Here is a 27,327-nt window from a genome sequence, read left to right as displayed (position 1 = left end):
TCTGGCTTCACAGTCCATGATCTGCAGTCAAACCTTTCTTTTTGAAGTTTCATTGCTTTCCTTGTTCATGTATGGGTGACTTGTAATTGACCTTCGATATGAATGCCTGTAAACTGTGATCAACTCCAGTGCAGCCCAACCCCAAGTTGTATTAAGAGGATGTATAACCGTATGTGGTGCTACTGCAGCTCAGGTGGTAGAAGAAGATCATTTAATCAAATATTCAAATGGCTGAAAATCAAAAATATGCTAGATTCGGGGCAATACATTTTTAGTACAAGTACAATATTTTTGGACTAACAAGACCCATGTGAAATTGTTGAATAGATGTATAATATGACCCCTTTAAGTAGGACACCAAACTTTGTTTGTGAGAGAATGGGTGAATATGATGGAATGTGGTTTGAGGAGAACATTCTGTACGAGTGAAGTTATTTTACTATTTATACAACTGGATAAACTCCATTTTGTCTCGTTATTTGAAACACCACTTTTATATTGTTACTATCATAGATCACATGTTCACCAAGAAAGAAATTATGATTCGTCGCAGTGACAGCCACTATGCCAGATGTTACAAATAAAAGCATTCCAGCTTCAGGAATTCACGTCATCAGGAGAGTATACAGAAAACAATCATTGTCTACAATTTATTGACAGCTGATCTGAATCACTGTGGGGAATATTTCAGGTGGGGGAGGGGCAAAATAAAAACACCCTAACAAATGATATAAACTCTTTCCTAGAATAACACAGTTTTTTTCTGAGTCTTATGGCATTCCTAACACGATGCAGGCTCCTTCATACGTTGCTGATACTGCAGCTTGTCTAATAAACATTCACTCCTGCATGGCACATGAATGCAGACAGAGCTGCCCACAAATGTGTAGGGTGAGAATCTAGTGAGAGGAGTATAAGAATGACTGCAAGAGCATGGAAAAGCCTCTCTCTGCTGACTGTCATGGGCTAATTTGCACTACAGTTGCTGTATACATTGAATGGGAATAGGAGGTGAGTCGCACACATGCATGCATGATTGCTTGCATCTGTATCCATGAATTAATTTACATGGTGTCTGGTGTGCTGTTTGATTTGTTTGAAGACATGATTTACTCGGATATAACCAATCTGATGCATGACGACACAGGTTGAGGGTCTGTTGTGTGTTTTGTATCTTGGATTCAGGAATAGATTCCTGCTCAGAATCAGGCCGGCAAAATCTGTCGCGTTTTCCTTCATCTTCATCTTCATCCGTTATTTTGGTTACTCCCGTGCCTTGATTTTTTCACCCTATGCATTTCTTTTTTACTTTCTTGTTTGTTGTATTCATGCCTTACCCTTATCAGTGTTGCAGACTGATTTCGCAAAGTGCTTACTGTATATCAATCGAATGTTAACTGCTGTGCTTAGCAGAAAAATACTGCAATGATAGGTACATTGAAGTGATTTTTCATAAGGCTGCATTTGACATTATTCTTTGATTTTGACCCTCTTCACGTTTGGCCCTTATCTTTTCAGAAAAAAAACATTAACTAGAAAGCCCAGATACACCATTCCTTTTATGCAAATGAAAAGCCATATTGTCTTTGTGTGTGTGTCCGTGCGTGAGTGCATGTGTGTGGAGGAGGTAATTGTTGTCATGGATCAGGGCTTTGTGTCACGGTGGGGTCAGAAAACAGGCATGTATTTTACATGTGGTTTAACCTTTTCACCACAGCAGCAGGCGTGTCAGTGCATCAGTCATGGCATCAGCACCGTGCCCCAGGCTTGAAAGGAAAAAATAGGAGGGGACAATGAGTTGCGTGGGATGATACACTCAACTACGATGTGACATGTCAGTCTGCCTCCTCGTAATCACTGAAACGAAACCCACATTCACACATGACCAGTTTTATACCCGAACGTTTGCTGGTTCTAGTTACGTTTACTCATAGTCTGATTGGTTGGTGTATTTCCAACATTCATGAATATTCAAACGTTCTCATTTAGAGAGCTGAGCTGGCATTCCCAATGCGATGACTAACTTCCTTGCACACTATATCGTTAGAGAGATGTGGATTGGAAATGAAGAGTGTTAACACTGATTTTGCAAAACAAAACTTAATTTTCATTCTTCTCGCCAGAGATCTCAGATCTTTTTCCTGAGATTTGCTGGAAAAACTCTGGTAAATTGCAGGTCTAAGCCTTAAGCATTTTAATTACCAGTGAGACCTCAGTTGCCTTTGCTTTTTACAGCATTTATGTTCACGCTATCTCTTTTTCAGCTCTTCTGTCTTGTCCTGCTGTCGCCTGAAATTACTATGTCTAACCACCACTCCATCTGGTTATTTAATCCTTACCAGTTTGTCTGTCTGTATCTCTACATCATTCCAGCTATTTGCGTAAAGTACCTGCTCCATGTCATGCATATATCTGTCGATGTTTTTTCTCAGAGCCATTGTGCTCTGAGAACAAGTTCCTCCTTCTTCATTGATAGTTATGATTTTTTTAAACAAATTCCCATCATTTCTGTGCTTGCCTTTGGTTCCATACAGCAATTTTACCTCCATGATTATCACACCTGTTACATTTCTCGAGACTTGAGGTGCATTAAGCATATCATCACTTTTGACCATCATCCTGATGATGTTATCACAGATCTTTGCTGTTTCATCCTAGGAAGTGGCTCTAATGCTCACCAGTCCCCATCCACCCTTTTTTACAGTCGATGTACATTCTCAGGGAGCTTAAGATGATATCATCTATGCATTATGAAGACTTTTCTTGTCTTAATGTCAGTGGCCTCAATCTAATATTTGGCCATTTCCTCACCACAAGGCCAGTCATGTCGGATGGGTATCGGATCAGTGGTGAGCACACAATATTCCAGTTCATTTCAGTTGGGGCTCTTCCCGTGGCTTTGTTGTGCACATGGATGTTTCGATATGGAAATGAGCGGTTTCTCACCTCTTGGATGGGTGGATGGGTGGATGGGTGGATGGATGGATGGCTCGCTCTTCATTTTGCTTTTTCCTCATGGGAGGGGTCCTAAAACCTGCCTAGCGTAGTGGCAACAGCCAGCAGCCGAAGCCCTTCCCATTCGAAACCCCAGTGTGATGATTTTCATTGTTAAAAACACAGTCATATTGAAATTGTCCATAAATACCGCTGGTCACACAAAAGAGGAATCGCATGGGGTTGTGGTATAAAAGGGGAAGAATGGGAAAAGAAAAAAGAAAAAAAGAAAGAAACAAAAGATTGAAAAAGCTGACTTGATTATATTGACACAGCATGAGGTTAGGCAGGCAGTCTGCTGTCACAAAATGGACAAAGTGTTTTGAAAACCCACACAAAATCATGAGGAAGCTTTTTCTCTTTTGCTCTCTCAAACTTTCTCTGTCACGCACAAACAAATTACCACATAGCCTCACACGCAAATAATTGTTGCCACACTATATTCTTGAAATGTTTTGTAATTATGGTGAAAATGGCAGGTGTAGCGTTTGAGGATGGAATACGTGCTACACCAGACTGACTTTTAGCACTGAATGCAAGGAAGGGGTAGAATACGCTTCTCCAAAAATTGTATGCTGCTCTTGTACCCTATATACTGAACTTGTCTCCCACCTATCGCTTTTTCCCCATCTTCTCTTCTCAGCCCGGCATCAACTCTTCCCTAATTGATCCCACACTGTGGCTTCTGACAGTCAGTCGACACATGGTAATGTGAGACTAACTGGGAGCCGACCCACTGAGTCATCACTCCCTTGGAGAGTTTGTGTGGTCGCTGGTGAAGGAGTGAGCTGACGTCATGGTTACCAGCCCACATATCGTGCTTTCAGAGGACGGCGCAAACGTCGAACGTCTGAACTCAAAACGCGAGTCTATTCAAAGTTGGACAGAAGTGCAAAACATTGGACTCCAATATATTGCATAAATCATTTTAATCTATTTTACTAGTGGTTAAACACATCTACTACTGCCTAAAATATATTAAACAGCTGGTTGTTCTACCGTCCTCTACCCTAATCAGATTCATACAGGCATCCGAGCGAAACAAACTTTCCTAAAAACTTAAGTAAAGCTTATGAACACATAAGACATGACTTCTTTGTTTTGTTGTTCCTTCCCAGCTAGATACAGTCGTGTATTTGAACAAGACAAAATATCTTAAAAGGAGACTTTATTATCATTGAACCCATTGACAGCTTGCTAAAATGCTAACAAAAAAAAAATGTTCCCACATTGGCAATCCTCCTAGTTCAATATGGTAATCTGCGGAAAATATAACCAGTGGGAGGTGGAGGTCTTACAATGTATTCACTTATAAGAGTTTGAGAAAAGCATGATTGATAATTGTGAAAACATCACCACACATTGATTCTCATGGGGGTCATAGAGTAAGTTTAACTACATTTTACACTTACAACAGTCACAGATCATGATTCTGATTCATTCACCATGATGGTCGATGCTAATCTGTAAATAATCTATCAAAAAGAGCTATTTCACAGGAGAGATTAACACATTTATATTTGGTCTTACTGCTTCTGAAAATGTCATCTGAACTGTTCTACTTCATCCCCCACAGACCCTGGAAAGCTGACAATCCTTTGAATTGTTGTTAAGATATTGCACAACTATTGCTCCTAAAATGCATCATTATGGATGGTTAGAAATGTGGAATATAGTAGTTCGCTTTTGAGGAGGTACAATAGGCTGGTTTATTAGGCTGGTTGCAGAGTGCAGCAAATAAGAAATGTGGATTATTCTAATAGTCTAGTCCAACCTTGTTATGCTACTGAAAAAAACAAAAAAATGTTTTTTCTATATAAAATAAATTGAGGTAAGAGATCTGAAAGAGGTCAAGATGTCCCAGTTGTGGCTCTTTTTTAAAAAAAGGATATCATTCAGAAAAAGCTTTCATTTCTAACTAAGAGAATGAAAATGTGCCAATTTTCCAAAACACAGTATTGTGTTATCATCATACTACCACAAATAGAGTTACCTCTCTGAAAGAAATGGAGAAAAATGATAATGATTTTATAGAAGAACTGTAAACAGTAGATGATGACTGGATGTTTACATGTACTATATAACCCACTTATATCTAAAATTTCATAGTTAGACATATGCGGTTAAGCCTAAAATATGTTTACAAAAGGACAGTGGTAGTGGTTAGCATTCTCGCCTCACAGTGGGAAGACCCCATGTTCAAATCCAGAATTGGAGATATTTCTGTCTGGAGTTTGCATGTTCTCCTTGTGTGGGTTTTCCTCAGGCATTCCAGTCCAAAAACATGTTGTTGAGGTTAATTTGTGGATTTAAATTGCCTGAAGGTGTCTGTCCCTCTGTGTTTGCCTTTTATTGGACCGGTGATCTGTCCAGGCTGTGTACCGCCTTCACTCATAGCTAGGATGGATCCTCTCCAGCAAACTGGGAAACAGCGTTGGAAAAAGCAGTATAAAGCATGGATCGATGGAAAAAGGGAACAATCATTGCACAAAACAGACATTTATTTCCCAAAGAATTGCTGACGTTGCTCTACAGTATACATTTGGGATGGCAAAAGCATGACTCAGCATTTTTATGATTATGTAGACTTTCACAACAGTTTTTGAGTTAAGGGATCAGAATCTGATTTAACATAAAATAGTTCTAGTTTATTGACTTGCGACACAGTGTTTTTAGCGTAATCATTGTTCAGTGAGGTATCTTTCTTTTTTTTGTGCCTAAACACAGATATTTATTGAGAGGAAAGCGGCCATCTTTCCCAGCCATGCTGGCAACCAACCACATAAATGTAGCACTTCATTAAAAATAGCACATGATTGCAATTCCACCAATGTCTGAGCACTAATCTTATTCACCTGTGACTTTGAGGAATATTACTTTTGTCATGTTTTTATTAGGTTTCAAGCAGCCATGTGGTTTTTCTGAATCCACTTGCACCTGAAGATAACAAGACATACATACAGATAACATACACATCTGAACAATAAGGGAGAACGGAAGCACGATCTTGTCAATGCTCGTCTGCCAGTAATAGTCAGATTTGTCACATCAGCCTACACACACATTCCTCCGAATATTCAGAAATTCCACTCTTTTTTTTCTTCGATGGAGACACAAGCACTCAATGAATTTATGAGACGTTTCTCAGTAATGATTAAAATTCTATAGTCAGTGCTCCACTGAGGAGAGGTGACGGGGTAAAAGAGAAGTGACACATAAAATATGAATGAGGTCACTTGCAGCAGGAACTTCACAGAATACAGATGACAGTCAGTGTTACAGACCCCAGCAATACAAATTTGCGACTGTGACGAGCTACTTTCCTGTAACAGTGTTGTAGATGATTGTGACTCAGTGGCCTGCTTCTAAGGCAAATCATTTTTGGAGCTTCTTTGGCCGCTTGGAGAAGAGCAGCAACACAGTAAACACAGCATAACGTCATGATTCCAGTTAACCTTCAAGTCAACAGCAATACAGTACTATAAAAATAAATGTGCTCAAGCAATTCTGAGTAAAAGGAGACACCTTAAAATCCACTACAGTCATCACTCATTATAATGCTTTTCTTCTTTCCTTTCTGATTTATATTAATTGTATTGTAGAGGAGAATCAAATCAAAGAGCAATATATGGATAGCACAGAGGTTTACAATGTTTAGTTTTAGTAAAAAATGAATATTGATTTCAAGAAGACAAAATAAAGAAAGAAGACCATAAGAAATGTGACGTGCTAGTTTGAGAGACTTCCAATAGCCTCTAGTCTCTAAATGAAATCTTTCATTTAAAAGACAAAAAACAATGGAGATCTGACATTAAACCAAATCTCTTGCTTGTTTGAAAGTGAGTTTAAAGTGAATGGTGTGAGTTTCACTATCAGCGGGTGAAAAGTGACGGTTCTGCTTTAGATAGACTTTAAAAAGCAATTTATCTGATGCCTTTTGGTCCAGTCAGCTGGCAAATTATCTGCAATCACGATGCAGTAGAGATAAATGTAATTGAAAAAGAAAGTCAACAAAAAGCAGGATACATAAACAAGGGGGTGGATCATCCCCTCCATCTACCCTGCCAGTAACAAACCTTCAATAACAGGAGGAGGCCTGAATTCCAATTACTGCAGGTCCTTAGTTTTCTTTGGATTGTTCAGTAAGTGTGATGCAAACATATTGCTTTGTCTCTTTCCAGTAGTTGATCACATAGAAATTGAGACGAGAGGGCTTTAAGTATCAACATGTTTCATACGTCTATAATCACGACCTGCAAGAAATCACCTGCCAACCAAAGACAGACAGGAGATTCTGGATTCATGGTGGTTATGCCAAATTGCGCTTATCAGCTTGGAGTTGTTTGCACTAATGACTGGAAATGTGTATTTTTGTATCTACTAGTGTTATCATACTAGTAAGTCAAATACAAGTACTTTATTTGTCATTTATATTTAGACCTGTTTAGCAACAAAACAGCTGAGGTAAACAATAAACTGTAAAACCTGATGAGGTAGCTCAACTCAAAATCCTTTTAGGACAATGTTTTAAATTGAATATGTTTGTTGACTCAGACAAAGGCAATCATCACTAATGATAAGATTTGAGTGCAGATAACCTGCTTATTTATTGTTACAAATTCATGAAGTACCCTGATTACAAAAACTTGATGAACATAAAATGTGTACTATTCACATGCACCTTAAGAATAATTAAGGGTTAGAATAATTTGAAATTATATAAACATATTAAATATCCATCAAACTGTGTATTAGATACACTGTAAGTCCCACACGACATTAGGCCAGCTTAAAACATTGTTGCCAGCAAAACTGATACTTTGTAGAAAAACTAAATATGAAATGGAAATAACTTATGTGGTAAGGAAAAGGTGTCAAATCATAGCTATTAAATGTACAACAAGGTAAACAATAGTATTTTGTTAAATACTACAGTTAAAATACAGAGACTATACCGTATGTGCTAAATATTTATATCTTTACATAATAATCATTTCAAAAATAGATGTATATAAGCATTGTTGTTTTGGTATTTAATAATAACATTGACGCACATATCAGTGATACAGATGTGAAAGCTTCATGCTGGTGAAGTAACATTGGCATCAAAGCCCCACTGAGGCGGAACATTTCAATTGCAATCATAATCATATGGCAGCAGTCAATCTTGAAAATTTCTAAATCCTAAACACGCACTTATTTTTCTGAGGAAGCTTCGGGTACAAAGTTTGCTTATTCAATGTAGACAATCGTAGACGGTAATGATATTTCTTTGCTCGGGAACAAAAATAAAATTGGACTTATTTCGATGTTATCATGCTAACATGTTTAACTCTTGTGGCCTCTAAAGTGAAATGAGTTTGCCCCCACCACCCCACCCCCCACCCCCCACCACCCTTTTATCGGGCTGCATGATGCGTGGAAAGGTTAAGTCCACAAGTCCTTCCTGGGCTGCATTTGTGGTGGTCCTGCAGTGTTTTTCACACAAACGGAAACCCAAAGTAACAGTAATAAGGGCAAAAAAAGGCACTTGTGTTTTCCAGTGAAGTAAAATGATTTGTTATTCCTCTAAAAAACAGTCTTATTGTGTCTTTCAGTCCAGTTAATTAGTAACCATTCAGTACAATGTAGTCCAGGTCAGCGTCTTTTCCCCTCTGTGTATCTGCTTCCTACCTCGAACACAAAATGAACTCATTCTGCTCTTAACTGAGATCGATCTATTCCATAGATTCAGTGAGACTTCCAGTCTCACATCTCCTTCCTTTAGTCCAAACGAGATTCCAACAAAACCTTTTTTTTTCAGCACCGTGGCTAAATCAGCCCTCCAGCACAAATGACAGAAAACTGCTGTATAATACAAACAGAGCTGTTGTATCTTCCCACTCTGTGTGCTGAGGACACAAGTCATGACTAAGTTTGAGAAGTTAGCCAAACACTCCTACACATACTGCAACAGCTCACAGGATTACATCCCCATCACACAGATCTAAAAATATTTGAGGCAATGAATGGAGACAGTCATTTTGCAGCACTGCCATGTTGTGTACATTTTCAAATTTAAGTTTTCTGTTTGTTTGTTTGTTTGTTTGTTTGTTTGTTTGTTTTACACATGGTTACTGAGAAAAGTCTGGAATTTGGTTAAATGTACCATTCAGGAAGTGTACGCTTCATTCAAATGATGATGCGCAAGTGTTTTCCTTGTTTAGGCGTAAAATGAAAATTCTCATAAATTCCCTGTTGAGCTTCAACGGGAACGGCCCAGTTTCTAATGTGAACAGCACACTCGCGTTTTCTAGCTCACGGAATTAAAAAAAATAAAAAAATAAATTCCACCATTTGAGTGAAAACACTCACTTTATTCAAGATCTTGGACAGATTTTTTTAAACTTTGTGCAAGGATTAAATTGTTTAATCGCGATGAATTTTCTTTCAAGGATATGAATACATGTCGCCTTAAGAAAAGGATCTGTGAAATATATATTTGGCTCCTTTCACATTATGTTGGATTATAATCTCCTTCACACATTAAACGCTGTATGGATGGGGTGCATAAATGAACAGATGTGAATCGTGCAGCTATACTCCTTCTTCCTCTGCCTCTCTGGATGTTTTTCACTCATTTACGCACATGCACACAAACATACACACACACAATGGAGGTGGTATTTGCACATCAACAATGAACTTTGGTGAATACAGCCATGCATGGCTCCCACTCACTAAAGAAGAGATGCTGCCTTCTGCATGGGACTCAAGGCTATCATGCTCTGCTTTTCTAGCAATTTCTCCTGCTCTATACGGCCGCTCTGCAGCATCCCTCCGAGCTTGTGAATCAACCTTCCTCCACAGTCTCTGTTCAGACCCCCCCCCCCCCCCCCCCCCTTTCTCACCCCACCCACACACCCCCACTCCCTCCACCAGCCTTTACTCTGCCCAATAATAACACAGCTCTTTCACAACAGTCTCGTTTTTTTGGTGCTACTCAATGAATTATTCACACACAATATATAAATAAATAAATAGATAAAATATAGACTCATTTCTTCAAAGGTTTAAAATAATCACTGCAGTCAGCAGCTCCAAAAATGCATTCAAAATAACATGGGCTGCTATGGGTGGCCGAAGCAGCTATAAATACCTCCACAGCCCCCCCACCCCCTGCACTCATTCAGCACCCCTCCCTCATTCTTTTCCCAGAGAAAAGCGCATCAGTCAGGACACTACTGCAGGCTCCCTCCGCTGGCTTGATGTACACTTTTTTTTTTGTAATGCAAGGGAGGGACACCAGTTATGTCATCGTTCTCTACTGTCCCTGCTTGCTTGATGATGCAGAGAGGATGCTGCCGCTGATCCCTTAATCGGTTCGCATTGTTTTGCGGCACATGTGTGCAGCTTATAGGCAACAGCGTAGCGGTAACGGGGTGCATCTTCTGTAAGCCACACGCTGTACATACGGGAGGGAGCTGGACTGTGCCCAAAAAACTATGCGCACAGGCATACCTCCCGCTCCCTCCCTCGCTCTTCCAGCTGCAGCTTTGTGTTGATGGGCCATAAACACAATGATTTGCGGTCCAGTTTTTAAATAGTACAACGGTGCAAATACTATTGAGGTGTTTTTAGTGTAGCGACGCTTTAAATCCTCACCATGCTGGCGTTTCGTGTAAAACTGAATTGACTCTCAGGAGGATTGCGCACCGGGAGCTGGCCATGGTGCTGAACTTTCAGCACAGACAACAGCAGGCCAGTGCATAAAGCGCAGCAGCTCAACTCACAACACATTCAACTTTTACATCAATGGCTGCACCTGCATTCAATACAAACATAAAAAAACCGACATCCTAATCAGATGTTGCAGGCCTATGGCAAGGCTTCAACCACCCACCTTACACAGCTGAAAGTTTTCCGATATTAGAGTCTCCTGGATGTCGATTTCTCTGGGAGTGGGCGCCGCGGTGGGAGTCCCAGCCGCACTGCCGCACGATGGAGATCCTAAAGGCCCTCCTGGAGAGGAGGTGGTCAAACCGTCCAACACCTTCCGAAACTTCTTCATCTCTAAGAGTCAGTTTTGTATGTGTAAAGGTGATGGATAGAGTTGAAAGTCAACTCTGTTTTATTTGCTTTCCCAGTATCCACTTAAAGGCAAAGATCCCAACTCGTTTAGGAAGAAAGAAAAGGTGGCTTCCTGCAGCAGAATTTAAAAAGAAAAAAAAGGAGAACGCGAGAGAAAGAGTCCCCTCTCTGTGTCTTAGGTGCAGTTTAAAAAGTCAGAGCGGTTCCTCATTTTGCTCTCTGGCTGTTGTCCACGAGAAATGAATGCGTCTGATCCACGACCGATGTGTAGCCAACGTTGCAGTTGCAGGTCGCTTATCTCATATTAGAGCTCGCACCTTTGCTGCTAAAACTACTTAACTTCAGCCCCCTCCTTCCTCCTTCTCCTGCATCCTAGAAGTGGCATCCACTCTTCAGCCTGGAGAAAAAGCCCACTCCTCAACATAAGCCGCGTTTGGAGATACACATCCCGCAAAAGTAACAGATCACACACGGACACACATACATACACATGCACACACACACACACACACACACATGCACACTTACACACTCACACGGGCGCGCACACACACGCACTCACATGCACACAAACTTCCAGCAGGTCAGTCCACTATGCCTCCCCCACAGCCGCCCCCCCTCTCACCCTCCCGAGAAGCACTTCCACAACACTGTGGCTGCCGGTAAGAGGGGAAGAGGAGCCGAGTAGGCAGAAGACGCAGAGGCAATGCAGTTACAACCAGGTTTCACTCCTCAGTCAGGCCACAGAACGAGACAAGTCAACGGCCAAGAGGGAGAAGAAAGGGTGGGGAGAGCATGCCGTGCGATCTCGGTGAGAACCCGGGGTTAATCTACCGATCGATGAGAGTCGGTGGGTGGAGGGGTTGGAGGGTGGGCTGGTGGTGTAAGAAAAAGGAAATAGCATCCAAGTGAGAGCGTCGCTTCCCTGCAGTCCAGAGACGGGAGAGGACGGGAGCTGTCCGCGGTGCTGAAAAACCATAACCAGCCAGCCCCGCCCCCTCCCTCTCTCTCGCTCTCTCTCTCTCTCTCTCTCTCTCTCTCTCTCTCTCTCTCTCTCTCTCTCTCTCTCTCTCTCTCTCTCTCTCTCTCTCCGCCTCCAGTCTGCGATTGGAGCTCTGAAGGAAGAGATACAAACTATTTTTTAAAGGAACAATTCACTTTAAAATGTAGAGAGGCATTTATTATCCAGCAGTGAAAGCACACATGGGAGATGGAATAATCCAAAGAGCAGGAGCACTGCTGTTTATAACTGTTGTGTTTTTGTGGGTTTCATCTGCCACACATCTGCCTAACTTTCTTCTAAAGCAGGGGCAGATCCAGGTAATTCTGACTTAATGGCCACCCTAAGGTATGTACCTGTGGGGTCCCCTTATTGGTCTCTGTGAAGAAGGGAGGTCCTTACAAGTGTGTGTTGTTAAACTTGAATTTGCTTAAATAGTTTAAACACCAGCAGATGAATTCACCCAATGAAGAAAAGTTGTATTTCTAGGGGTAATAAATTATCAGCCACACTTACCTAACTTGAACGTTCAAGACTGGTGTGGTTGCATAAGCACTTACATCACCAGCCGGTGCCCCCTGGCGATGCATGATGTTATGGATTCAGAGTACTGCACACATGGCCATTCCATCTCTTCTTCAATGTAAAGCGAGACTACAGGTTCAAACCGCTCTCCAGAGTGCTTGTTCAGCACATGGCACAACAAAACTAAAGAATTGTTATGACTCAATGATTTGTTTTAGATGAAGATCCACACGTCTGACGCTGAAAACTTGCATTCATTAAGTCTTTATTCCACTATGAATAATTGTTTTCAAACATCTTTTGATGTTGTGGATGTTTGTAATATGCAGTGGTTTTTTTTAATAAAGCCACCCAGACAATGACACAAATACCCTAAACTAACCAACATATTACCTATTTGTTCCTCTGTTAGGACTCCACCTCACAGAGCTTTTCATATAAAATGATTTCATTTTTCCATTTATTGCTGTTCTATTTGTTACTACTTAATGTTTTGCAATGAATACATACAAAGGAATCCAATTGTTGGTGTCTCTTCAGCGTGCAACTTGACTGTGCACTGTATGCAACACCTCGTGCTTGCACATAAGCAGAAAGTGACATTGTGCTTGCTTCAGCGACGATGGGTGATCACAAACCTGCCTCAACAAAGAGCTTTGTTTTGGATGGCACATGGTAATTAAACATCTCAATAATTCAGGGCCAGGAGGATTTTCATCCTACACTGCAAATGAAAAACAAGGAAAAGGAATATTCATAATTTTATAAAATGAAATATGGATATCATTCAAGGCACAAAACAAACAAATAAACTAACTAGTGATCATAATATATTTGTCACCTCTGAGAAAAGTCTTTTTCTTTCAATTCTTGCAACAACATGTGTCTGTCATCAAGAATGAGCTGAGGACATTGTAAAGGCTGTTATTATAATCATAAAACTCCTCTGATAGGAAACAAATGGCAAGTTTCAGCAGTGATTCCATGCTTGACCTCTGCATTGTGCAATGCCCTCATACTAAATCAGCCTCATCTCAGCGATCATGTCTCAGGGTTGTTTAATTTTGAAGATGCCGATTCAATTAAAAGTTCCATGAATTTCTTTTGAAGGAGCAGATTGTGCCTAAAAATGCACACAAACACACTCCGCTGACACACACACACACACACACACACACACACACACACACACACACACACACACACACACACACACACACACTACTGATTAAAGCTGAACTGCTTGCTGATTGTATGCGACGGAGAGTTAGAGCTGCTTATCAAAGAGTGTGTCATCAAACACTTTGTGCTGATTATGTGTAGCAATTTTGTGTTCTGTCAAAAGTGGCTCTCATACATGAAAACTCCAGATGACAGCCGGTGGAGTGCCTGCATGCTAAACGCTACTGCCATCCCACGTGCCAAGCACCCGCTTTGAATGTTGTCTACCAAAACTATTGGCCATTGTTAGTGCTTATGAGTGAATTAACTGCGGCGTATAGTCAATATCAACTACTACTGCGGACACACATGCACACATGTATATAGCCTGTGTGTAATCACTCATATGCAAAATATAGACAAACAACAGCAAACCGTCCTTTTCTGTTTTTCTCGACTGCTTATTTTTGTTGTAGATCTTGGTTGCTACTCTTTTACCTTTGAGGACAGTTCTATCAATTTAAGAAATGTATATATGGTTACTGTCTGTTGTTTTCAATTAAAAAAAAAATTAACACTCAAATTATAGGCAAATGATAGGTTTTTAGATGTTTTGTCATCTTTAGGACAGAACGTCTTCTATCTGATCAGCGGCAAAGAGCAAATGACTGGATTTATTTAATACTGCCATGGTGCAAGACGTTTTATATTTGATCAAGAGTCATGATGTCTTTGTATTGCATATAGTTGTGGTTTTAGTTTTTAGTTTAAGTCTGGATTCATTTTCAGTTCTTCTCACCTCCGCTGATTATTCTCAATTGTTGTCGGCTGTGGCCTGTGTGTGCGTGTGTGTGTGTGTGTGTGTGTGTGTGTGTGTGTGTGTGTGTGTGTGTGTGTGTGTGTGTGTGTGTGTGTGTGTGTGTGTGTGTGTGTGTGTTTGCTCAGGCCTTTTATTTTTTCTCCCACAGCTTAATTATCTGTTGATTCTCATCTATTTTTTATGTTGTTTTTTGTTTTTTTTATCGCAAATCGGTTTAAATTGTGGTTTTATTACCTCCGTGTGAGAAGCCGCTTCAGATTGACCTTTTTGTCATTTTGAGTGCTTTTCATTTTTTGAAACCTGGCTTTTATCCAAGGCCTTAACATATGTAATAAACCCCCAAAGCACAGAATGTAATCAGAAATTACTACTAAAGAGAGAGATCCTAACATTAGCTTCAACATTATGGTTGATGTTAGTATGCTGTCATTACCAAAATAGACATTTTCAGCTTGGATGGTCAGATAATATTGTCAACATTGCTCTTTGGTTAGCTTTCATGAAGTTGTGGAACATTGATGAGATCCAACACAAGTTTTCGACTGGAGGTTGTATTTGCAGGGAATGTCAAATAACAGAAGTAAATCTAATATTCTGTTGTCACCGTAAAATAGCAAGGTTGGAGGAATCTGGCCGAGGTGTTCTCCAGTTGGACCTGCATGGTTTTGGAGGGGTTAGTGGTTTGATCGCATGACAGTCAAGATGGCGTTGACTTAGACAAGGCAGACTCAGCTGCAGCATCAACATTTAAATCAAATACAATGAGTAGAGAGTGTTAGATCAATACACATAGTGCCGCAAGGTTGATATTAGAAAATGAAGATTGAGATTCTAATTGAATTAAATTGCCATGACAAGTTAGAGAAGTTGCCATCTCCAGATTATAGCGATCCCTGCCATTCACTTTAGCAATACTCTTAAACATATACTTTTTAGTATGATCAAATACCTAAAACTACATTTTCAACACTCAGTGTCAGTTAGATTTGATTTCTAATTATAGACAAAATATTGGTGATGAAAATGGTAAACATTTCCGCAGAGTATCAGCATATTACTGTCGTTATTGTGAACATATTAAAGTTGTTTTTAAGTCAAAAGCACTGTTCTTACAGTTTGGGTTATTAGACAGATCCCCTCACTAAAAGCTGCTCTTTTAAAGGGAGAAATGAAAGGCAAACTATTTACATTGTAATTATATTGGAACTCATTGAAGGTCCGGCTGTCTGGGGTAATCCAGTCTTTTTTTTTCTTTCTTTTTATCGTATTTAAAGAAAATGAGCTGCCCTACAATGCATCAATAAGCTGCTTAGTATTGAGTACAATGGAGTTCTCATCTTTGAAATCAAGTAGTTGTCAATCACTTTGACACTTTCCCCTCTGTGTATTAAATTTTTGATAGTAGGCAGTGCTGACCTTTGGTTTACATTTGGATCACAGATTGAGGCTTTAAATTATTGATGTAATAACCTGTATGCAGCAATTTAATGTTGCTTTGGTGGTGTTAAGGTCAAACCACCTCATGTAGTGTCAGCCACTTTGGTGTCATAGCAATTCATGATTTTAATAAGATTGGAGTATAGATTTATGCATATATACTTTGTTTAGAAAGAAACCAGTCATTCAAGAAACCTCAGGTCGTTGAAAGTCGTTGCGATGCTATTGTTGCAGCCCAGATGTCATTTAAACTGAGCAGAGTTTAGCTTGTACACAGAAAAGACAAACACCTGCAGTTTCATTCCTGTATTAATACTTTTTTTCTAATTAATTCACAGGGACCCCATGGACATGTCGCAGTGCCTCACCACCACCACCACCACCACCACCACCACCCACCAGTCTGCTGGGTTTCTTCAGCTCGATTAATACCTGCTGGGTGATTTGATAAAAGTGCAGAGGCTCAGAGTTTGGCGCAAAGTAAAGACATATACAGAAGTCTTTTAAATCAGTTTCCAATTAGGAATCCATCCCTATCTGCATGACCACTGGTAATTGAGTCAAGGTGGATGAAGTGAAGGCATCTGAGGTGGGGCCCATCCTTCAGGGATTATTCATTTCCATATAAATGAGCTGGTAAATGCATGCCTGATGTTATAGATGCATTAATGCCCAAAGAACAAAGATGAGTAATGGCCACTTTTCCTTTTTGCTTAAGAGATTTATTTCTTATTACACAGCTGATGAAAACCCTGTTTGATATTTCACTTACCAAAGATGCAGGATGCAAATGGTATAGTTCTTATAACAAGCTAATGCAGTGGAGTTTTTCATCACCCTCAAGCATGTGAAAACCTTTAGTGGAAGAAATAGCAAGAATCATGATGAGTTCAAGGACCCTGTGGCATTTCCTTGTGCTGAACATCTACTTAAACGAGTGTCAATACTTGTAAAATACTCTCTCTTGTCCTAATTCCCATGAAGCATGCAATGCATTAACTTTATTTGGTTAATTGAACAATAATTGAGAGCACTGTGGTGGAAACGTTTTAAAAACCCTTGTGAGAAATCTAATAATGACACTGTGTTGGGTAGTAAACTGTAGAAAATTTAAATTAATTTAAGTCGAATGCAATTAAATCGCTGCTGTGTTGTTTTACAGTGCGATAGTGGTGAAGCTCATCCACAGCTGTTTACAAATAAAACTACTGAAGTAACAACCTCAGAACACATGAGCTGTCGCCTGATCTCTCTGAAGGCAGAAGTCCCAAATTATCAGCAAGGGAATAATGGATATATGATGTGCTGGTGAAGTGGTGAGCTTGTTTGCCCCACAGTGAGAGAAACTTGAGGGCATTCTGTGTTGAGTTTACATGTTCTCCTTGGTTAATTTCCAGTAGATGCTTGGTTGATTGTAAATATCTCTGTGTAACCCCTGTGATGGACTTCAGAAGAAAACATTATTGCCATTGCTATTAAAAACAACAAAACTTTGTTATTTGTAATCAGTCCTGGAGCAGCACATAAATAGTAAAGGGATACAATCGAGTATAAAAATGGCATAAGAATAAATCTAAGATATTAATAAAGGTATTTAAAACACTCTCTAAATCAATTGCACTGTTTTGGACAGCACTGGACCCGTTCAAGACGAACCCAGGCTTGCATAAAGCAGGTGGTGGTCTGGCTTTCTTTTTTGTTACGGTTTGCAAACCACTTGGCAAATTGAAGATACAACTGTGGCGTGGCAGCTGCAATACGTTGGTTAAGTGATTTCTTCTGTTGTTTTTGGTATAAATCACAGCCACCGCTTGCCAAACATGGTGTCTAAGCTTGGCTCCTGACACTTGTATTGACAAACACAATCATGAACACTGGTCAGAGCATCCTGATAATTAATCCTTGTGTCCATTTGTAATGAAGGAGCAGATCAGAATCCGGAATGACGCATGTATACCTGCTGTAGAATCTTGTAATGATTGTGGTAATGATAAGAAAGTATAGATATATTTTTAAAGGATGCTTTTGGCAAATCTCTTGGCTGTGGAGAAGGTACAGGATGTCCTTCAGTGTTAATAATCGTGATTATTATTCAGTTTTTGTTCTGTTATCCACTTACCCTTGAAAAAAAGTGGTATTTTAGTGAAGCTGTAAACAGATTGTAAATGTGACATCTCATATGAGGGAAGCAACAGCATCCCATGTGTGTTCAGTAAAACTAGAACTCCCATGATGCCAATGCCTTCTTTCAGTGTATATCAGTTGAACATCAATTTACAAAGATGAAATTGTAATTGCATATCAAAAGCTGCATGTATCATTTCAACCAAATCACTGTGTTAGTACCTCTACATACGCTACTTAAACATCTCTTACTGTATGCTTCCAGTTGCTTCTGCAATGTCCTAATTTGTTCGTGAGCACAAACTGTAAAAGAAGTCTCCTTGACATCTGCTTCTACCTTGAATAAACTCCAGGTCGTCAACGGCACCCTGAACATGTCTGCAGCCACAAGTGATACTGATGCTGGATAAAAGGAAAAGTTACTCTGAGTTTACATAACTAAATTGAAATTCCTTGTATTTGTATGACATGCGTGCCCATGCTGTGGAAAAAAAAACAAAAAACATTGTATAGTGATTGAAAGGGCAGAAAGAGCTGAAAGGAGTGTTGTTGTTTTTTTAAATAATCTACACAAGATCAAACAAGAGATGCCGACATTGAAGGAGCTGCAGAAACTGAAGTTGAGATTGCAAACTGAGGTTTATTATGGACCTGCTGATAGAGATGTTTTGTTTAGAAAACAAAACTTTTTATCTGATTAGATTGCAAAGGCTTCTTGAGTTCACATATTCAAAGATTTACGCCACCTGTTAATTCATCGCGACCCTCAAAGTTGTGTTCGGTTTCAAGTGATGTCAATCATATACATTTTTAAGAGCATATTCACGTTAACAGTGTTGGTCTGCAGCAAACGCTGAACGTTTTAATGTTGTTACTATGATTTGTACTCGATTCATAACTATATTATAACATGTGCATCGTGCACAGTGACCTTGGCTGTCCTGAAATGTGCCGATAAACAAGATAGGGACGTGAACAAGGAATTCTTTTTTTTGATTTCTACATTAGTAGAAATACGAAAGAGATGCATTGATGGCAGCCTTTAAAGTCTCTCTTCATTTGCCCTTTCCCTCAGTATGAAAAATGTTGAATGATTGCTTTAATTGTGGATTAAAAGTGGATGTGCTGGTACATACAATACAATTTCATGATCTTGTGTAACTAACTAGGGGAGGGAAAAAATGAGTCGATCTTGGTATCAAGGTCAGTAAAATGTCCCTCTCCATCAAAGTTTAATTACATTTATCACTTTTTCCTTGGTTGTGGCTCTGGTTAAACTGTAAAAATTCTTGTTCACAGCCTGCTATTTATTGACTCCAGTATGGCCCATTTCAGATTGTGGAATGGATTTTTTACGTCTGTCCTTGGTAACTGCACCAAATGAAGCTCCTGAACTGCACGAGCCGGTATGGTAACACAGTGAGGAGGCAACAGCCAGCTGTGACCTTGATCCATGGCTCCACACCAACATATCACTGTGTCATCTCTCAGGCATTATTGCTGAACCTGTCAGCAGATTATAAATCTAATGATATAGAAGGCAGAAAACACAATGTGTATGCAAAGGAAAGCAAAAGCGTGTGGAGCAGAGATGTTCAGAATCAGTGAGGATACTTAACAACTTCTCAGAATGAACCCACCAAACTGAATCACCAGCGTCACAGAGTGAATCGCCCACTCTCTCACTGATGACAGAGAGCCATCCACAGAGGCAAGGTTTGGTGACTCAGTTGTAAATAATATGATTTGGAAATATTAAACTCAAGGACTGTGATTGTATAAAGTGCTGCTAAAAATCAATGGGGATGCATTCACTTGCTCCCAAAAGCAATTTTCTTTTTTTTAGATGTAATTCTAACCTACAATCATAAGTATATCCATCCAGGGTATACAAAGATGAAATGCTTACCTGTATTGAAATATCCGTCTGTCCACCAAAACGTTGACACTGCGTCATCAAATTCAACTCTGGTGTTGGGTTAGGTTCCACAAGACAAACAAAGAGACTCAAATTCGTACCTAAAGAAAATTCCGGGTCACCAATAGACTTTTATTAGTCTTCAGTACTGTGGAAGGAAACTCAATTATCCGAGAACCCTCTACTGTGGCAGTAACTTAAACATTTAGATCAGAGAGGGTGAGATCCCCGCCATTCCCCTGCAGATCACACACTGTTACTAATGTGTAATTGGACTAATATGCAGTTCTTTTGCTCAGAAGGAAGTAAAAAAAAAAAAATATAAGCCATTGACGATGAAACCCAATCAAAGGAAGCGATCTGAATCACCAGAATGATTCGTTACTATCACCTTTGCTCTTAAGGCCATTAACTTACAAATATTTCACAACTTAACAATTAGTCTTCAAAGAGACTATTCAGCCTGAACCAAAAGCCCCAATTTGAGCTCTTAAGCTCTAAAAAAGATATCCTAATGCACCTTAATGTTCTTGTAAGAGTGTCTATCTGTGTGCTTTCTGCCTGTTGCATGATAATGGGTGGGTGAATCGCTGTCAGAGTCAGCAGCAGTGTGCTTGTGCGTTTGCTCCGGGAGTCTGCTGGCACAGCCATATGGCAGAGTGTTAAAGAAGGTTTTGTCTCCAGTTAAATCAGTTCCTCAGCACAGCCAGCCAAATAGCCAAACCAACTGAGAGGAGCCCTTTACAGCCAGTCCAGGGTTCCGTCTGGATTTCTGTGTTTTATGTAAGCAGGTAATGACAGAGAGTTACATCACAAGTCTTTTAAGGAATAGGTGTGTGTGATTACCTCACAACCTGTCCAGGTTGGACTCTGCCTTCTTCTGGGACCTGGGATGGATGGATGCTTTGTTGATGTGGCTTAAAGGCTGTTTCAGACTCATTAGAAAGATCAACACCCTCCTGGTGTTATAAATCACAGATAGGCTATACTCATAGGTATTTTTACCTTTAGGTTGCTTGCTTTGTTGTGTAATAGCCTGCAACACACACAAAAAAAAAAAAACTCTCCTATCTGCTATCAGGCCAGAACCAGAATCCACCCTTGAAACGTCAGGCCACAACATGAGTCAGAGCACAGACCAAACAGTCACACTTACGGTTAATTTAAAATCGCTAATTTACCTAATGAGCATGTCTTTGGAGTGTGTGAGTGAGCCAGAGCACCCAGAGAACATCTGCACGGGCACGGAGAGAACATCTAACCCCCAGACAGAAAGGCCAAACTCAAAACACGCAAACTAACAGAAAAAGTTTTTAATCTGCAGCTGTTAACTCAACTGCTACATCAATTTTAGGAATAATTATTGTTTTCATACAAGGGAGCTAATCAGTAGCTACCGCTTCCTGAGATTGCTGACGCTGGATGCTGCAGTAATGGTAGAAAGACAGATGAGCTTCATAAATGAGGTAAATAGGATAAACTGTACGATAGATCTTTGATGTCAACTGACAAATGGTCTCTTAACTGAAGTAGCTTTCTGATTCACCCAGCAGCAACAATTTACTGGATGTAAAGATATTTAGCCCATGACCTTTAATATTATGCAAATCGTGAATCATATCTTTGTTTCTACACTGATGAAAGACTGCATGTTTTTATTTTAATGGTGAATCACTGTTCCATCAAGTGAAATGAAGAGTGAGACCTTTGGGCCGGTGCGGGGACACTATAGAGACGACTGAGTCACACAATGATGAATAACTTGCTTCCTGAGAGGCCTCCAAGTTTCATTTTGCCAGGAGACAGAAATGAGCCTTTTGTTCGGTGGCATAGAAACCAGTCCCACTGTTGGTCAACTGTTGACTTAATGAGGATGTGACGTCAACCCTGCATGCTCATGGGACTTTTCCCACTGGGCTCAGAGGTGGGTGGAACAGAAGGTGTGAAACCAGAAAGGCATCAGACAATGAAATTCCTCAGCAACATACCATGTGTATAAAAAGCACAATCGTTTTCTGCATTTGGGAGTAAAGAAACACACAACACTCAGATGCCTGTGAATTTATCATCACAAATGTTTGTGCAGTTGACCTGTTTCACTTGAGCCAAATATCTTTCTATCATTGACGTCGGAAGTGTTGTACTTTTTAAATCTTTTGAAGAGGATCGGACCCCTTCCCAGTTTTGCGCACTGGTTTTGGTTTTCATTACAGATTTGATTTGAACAGAGCACAATTAGCATTTTAGCCTACCCCTGAGGACTCAGTAACCCATAATGACCAGGTGAAGCCCTCGTTTTTACAATTTTTATTAGTTCATAAAAGATTCACCACTAAACTCTTTTATTTATGGAATTATTCAGACCCTTGATATATGTTCTTTAAAACAACCACATAAATGTGCTGTTATTTCTGCATGTGCTCTTGAGTCTCATCCGAGTGGATGTGAACCCTTGTGTCAATGTATTTTTTATGGATATTTTGAATCTATGAAATCTGTTCTTAGCCTAAAAAAACAATATGTCTTCTTCGAAAGAACCACCAGCATCATCCTGACTGTATGACTTTGATTCATTGTTGAGCTGTCTCTTCTGCTCCTGTCCTTTGAGCGGGAAAAAAAAGGCCTACTATGACAGTGTTCTGTTTGAACATGTTCCAGAAGATTTCCTTTGGGAGGTGCTTCAAGTGTAATGGCTGCCAAGATCACTAACTATTGAGGATGCCCCGGTGTTTCAACCAATCTTTATTTACAGCACAAACAGCTTTAGATATTAAAAACAGCTGCCCTCCCTTCACCCACAGATGCACAGTCCGACTCACCTATCGCTTACTAACACCCCACCCCCTTCCACTGCCTCAATTGTGAAGAAAATACAAATAGACAGATACATCTGAGCGCAAAGAACGAGAGCGAACCAAAGAGGAGTTTGAGCACCTTCATTTGAGAGTTGTGTCCGTACACTCCCCTGAGTGTCAAAATGTTGGCAATCATAACAATGTGTAAAAGCGTGACTTTTGCTGATCGTCCTTTCAGCACCTTTAAAAAAAAAGAAACCAAAAAAAAACCTCTGTTTTTTAGGTAATATAAAATGTTTACATTTTTTTATCATTTCTAACCTCAGTTCAATAAATGTTTGATGATGTGGTGTGGTTTGAAAAGGATGTAAAGGCACCTCTATTGTGCCATATGATGAAGTGAGATGTTCAAATAGATAATGGATCATGTACTGTCTTTCAAGTCAAAAGCATGGAAGTGCTTAATAAAAATTTCAACCTGAGACCACCCTCTGCTTGACCTGCAAAATCAACATGAAACGCTCCAGTTCTGTGAGCTGGAAAAGATGGCAGGCGCTCAGCCACTGGAAAATATTGCTCATCCAGCTTTCAATCTTGACGGGTAAATCCAGTTTGAACATGGTAACCCTCAAGGCCAATAGTTAGGAGACACATAGCCATTCTCACAGTGAAGCGAATACAGATTCCCGAAACAGCTCCTGGCAATATGAGAACACTGGAGATCCAGATAGGTAAAAGCAGCTTGCTCAAAGATCCATGGTCTGAGGAGGCAGGTGATAAAACAGAGCAGACAGGATGGTGAGAACACAGGCGACAGGCAGGAGTCAGACAGATAACAGGCTGTGGCACCATAGAAAATCTGGCAAACACTCCCTGAAACCCGCCCTCTATTTACCGCATACTGAGGAACTGATAAGAGAATTAAAGACAGCTGAATCGGGTGACTGGCTGGAGCAGGAAAATCAGTGGGGGCAGCTGATGGAGACGTGTAGGTTGGCGGGGTCACAATGGTTCCTTCATTATTATAGGCTTCAACGGAGAGACGGAGGAAAGAGGAGATGATGTCACCATGTATGATATAAATGCATGAAAGCTTAACGGCTTAGTTGATGCATTTTGTTCTACTTTAGTCACAGAATTCTGGCATGGCCATTACATTAGACATACTTCATATAGGATTTTTAGGACACTTAAGATGACAGAAGTAATGTACAGTGAAGATACAGTTCCGACATTAAAAATAATTATAAAGCTTATTAGTCATGCAAATTGATGAGTGACAATTTCCGTTCCCTGAAGAGAAAGCCATGATCAAAGGTCAATAGTCCGCTCAAATCAACTCTCAGGGGTCCTTTTTGCTTGAAGGGCAGGGACAGTGATGCATTGTGAGACAAAAAGAATGTGGAAGGCTTGAAATACATCTGTCACACAAGCACTCATTGACTGATCGCTTTCCTGTTTGTTCAACAGGCTCCAATGACCTCAGGAAAATCATTAAGTCTTAATTCATTAAGGATAGACGTTTTGAAGTTTTTCTGGTCCAGGTCAAACACGGTATTTGCATTAATGTGTATTTTTCCCCCCTTAAATGGGGGTTATGAGTTATTATTGTTGACCAAGTATAACTCAATAGTGTAATGACAAAGACCATGTACACTTTGTTGTATATTTTGAAACCGCATACCTTCGCCACTGCTTCATGATAGTTGTTAGCTCATATCGATGCTAACTAGCCTGTCAGGTAGCAACATCACTGTGTGAAACACTGAGCAGCGAGCGTCTCCATAGCAGTAGATGCTGATCTTCTTTAATCACCTTTGATCTCCTCCATGAGGTGCTTCTCTCTTTGTATCGGACATTTTTTCCCAGTTTTCAGGAATTTATTTGGAGACGGTTTGTTGTTCATATCCAAAAATCTGATCAATTGGACCCATTAACATTCCAAAACCTAATCAATTAGTCCTTGGATGATGACAAATCATCCCTGAAGAGTTCATGCAATTCGGGTTAATAGTAATAAATAGCAGGGTGTGCTTATTTTTCTTAAATGACAGTATGTCAAAATCATTAGATCATCTTTCCTATCTCCAAGTCTCAATGGGTTTTCACTAATTTCTGACATCAGCTTAGTGACATATTAGACGGAGGTTTTATTCATGTATCCTTCAGCAAGATCTGTGAAGGATTCTTTGATCTCCAGATCTCATCCCATGGACGAGGGCAAGATACACCCTGGGCAGGTCACCAGTCCATCACAGGGCAAACACACAGAGAGACAAACAACCACACACACCCACCAATTGGGTCACCAATTGACCTCACATGCATGTTTTTTGGACTGTGGGAAGAAACTGGAGTACCAAGAGGTAGACAAAATTTAAATTTTCTGTATCATTTATCAAAGTGCCTTGTTGTGAGTGTTGTTGCATGTTTGATGAATGTATTAAAACTCAAAATGTGGAAAATCAACAAATTCCCAGGCGTTCCCTTAATATTTTGAATTGCTGTACATCCACAAGACATCATTAAAAAGCATCCATGAAAAGAAAACAATCCTTCAGTGCTGAAATATTCATAAATCAGAAGGTAATGCAGCTGTGCTATAGAACAAATGACAGATGGTAATAACAGGGGTGAGGAGGCCCATACTGTACGTCAGCCCTGAGATGCATTATTGTCCTTGACTGGTACAGACGAGTGCAGGGACTCTCATGAATAAATAATTTGAATAACGGTCTTTCTCTTCAAAATGGATGTGGATCGCTTCCACAAAAAGGTTAACAGCCACTAAATGATGATGTATATTTATCATAGATGCATTGACAGGAACTTTGAATGGAAAAGAACAGCAGAACAACAAGGCAGTGTCTGCCTTCTTTTCTGTTTTTTTTTTTTTTTTTTTTAAAGCTAAAACCTCTTGATGTTACAGTGCAACACATTCTGAGGGCTGGAGCCTCCTATTGCCAACCAGAAATATCTGTGTAACATCCCAGTAAATGAAGGAGGAAACTAAAGACAGACAGCCGAAGACAAAATGTGAAGAAAACCAAAGAATAGGCAGCACTTCTACTGGAGAGTGTAGTGGAAATTGTTCCCACAGACGTAAAGCAGAATCCAGTGTTCACGAGGAAGCACACTGGGCTGAAGCACGAACAAAATTTTCAACAAAAACAAAAATCAGTATTACTAATATCCATAACTGAAAATATGAATTACATTGACTGCTCATTTTAATATTAGCCAATGTTGGCCTATATTCACAGTCCACCCATTCTAAATACCAATTTATCTGGTTCTGGGTCATGGAGTCCTGGAGCCAATCTCAGTATGGGAGAAGCCAGGTTACACAATGGACAGGTTGCCAGTCCATCACAGGGAAAATACACAGAGAGACAGAAAACTCACCGTTTCAGGAGGATCAGTGCTGTTGGAAACTGAGATGCACGTTATGGTGATCACCATATTCACAGACCCTGGGATGCATTTCCCAACTGAAAAAAAAACAACAAATATAAACATTGACAACCTTTAAAGTTGCATGACCCCAGCCCTTGAAGACTGGAGTTTAACACAAGCATTAGAGGTTTACCAGGCAAGTTCGACTGGGAGGAGGGCCAGAGGTCATCCCAAGACAAGCTGGTTTGGTCTGCGAGAGGCGGGGAGTCCCTCCGGAAGGGCTGGAGGAAGTTGTGGACGGCAGAGATGTCTGGGATTCTTCATTCTCTATACTGCCACCGCAAACCCATACAGATTGGATGGATGGATGGATGGATGGATGGATGGATTTCAGCAAAGCTGCATCAATTCAACACCACTACCACTTGTCAGCCATGTTGAATTTTGCTCCGCAGTGCTTTTTCCTCATCGGTGCTGTAAATATCTTAATAAAGTGTTATCTATCCATCAATAATATGAAATGATGTGCTCGGAGAGGATCACCACTGATTTAATCCGTTAAATTGATTTCATACCTTTCGAATGTATAAATTATGCACGGATGGATTAAATAGTATCACCCTCTCAAGAGCTCAAAGTGGATGATCAAAGAGAGGCGCAGCGCAGGCTGAATGACAGACAGACAAACAGGATCGATCATTAAGTCATTAATCTTTGGGCTTTATTGGATGAAGAGTGACAGAGACACCTGCAATCAATCAATTCTTATGTAATCTTCTCAGGCAAACCTCATGAAGCATCACTCATTACAACCTGCCTTTGTGAGTCTCCGCCCTTCACACAGATGCTCATATAAACTTGCAGGGGAGAAAAAAAAAAAAAACAGCAGCAGCTGCACACCACACCCTCCCAAATCCTGCCTCAGTGAAATGCCGCTTGCTCCCTGGATATCAACCCTAATTCCTTCTCTGTTTAATTATTCTCTTTCTTTTCTGGGGCAAATGAGAACACATCTACATCGGCAACATTTGCATCTAAATTTATAGAAAATGTAAAAAAAAGAAGAAAAAAAACAGACATCACCAGA

General features: G+C 40.1%; 1 protein-coding gene across 1 annotated transcript in view; it reads right to left on the bottom strand.

The window, feature by feature from the left end:
* The window catches only part of stxbp5l (syntaxin binding protein 5L), a gene marked incomplete at its 3' end in the record, with an annotated part of 148,567 nt that extends 136,542 nt beyond the window's left edge, over nucleotides 1–12,025 (bottom strand). Inside the window, exon 1 of the mRNA XM_080478208.1 lies at nucleotides 10,877–12,025. Within this exon, the coding sequence (XP_080334334.1) occupies nucleotides 10,877–11,044 (168 nt within the window). The 5' untranslated portion in view covers nucleotides 11,045–12,025. The remainder of the gene's footprint in view (nucleotides 1–10,876) is intronic.
* Between the last annotated feature and the right edge of the window lie 15,302 nt (nucleotides 12,026–27,327).

Source organism: Lipophrys pholis (genome assembly GCF_963383615.2).
Source record: "Lipophrys pholis genome assembly, chromosome: 13".
Lineage (NCBI taxonomy): Eukaryota > Metazoa > Chordata > Actinopteri > Blenniiformes > Blenniidae > Lipophrys > Lipophrys pholis.
The sequence above is the reverse complement of the archived record's forward strand: the minus strand, read 5'-3'. Positions and strand labels throughout refer to the sequence as shown.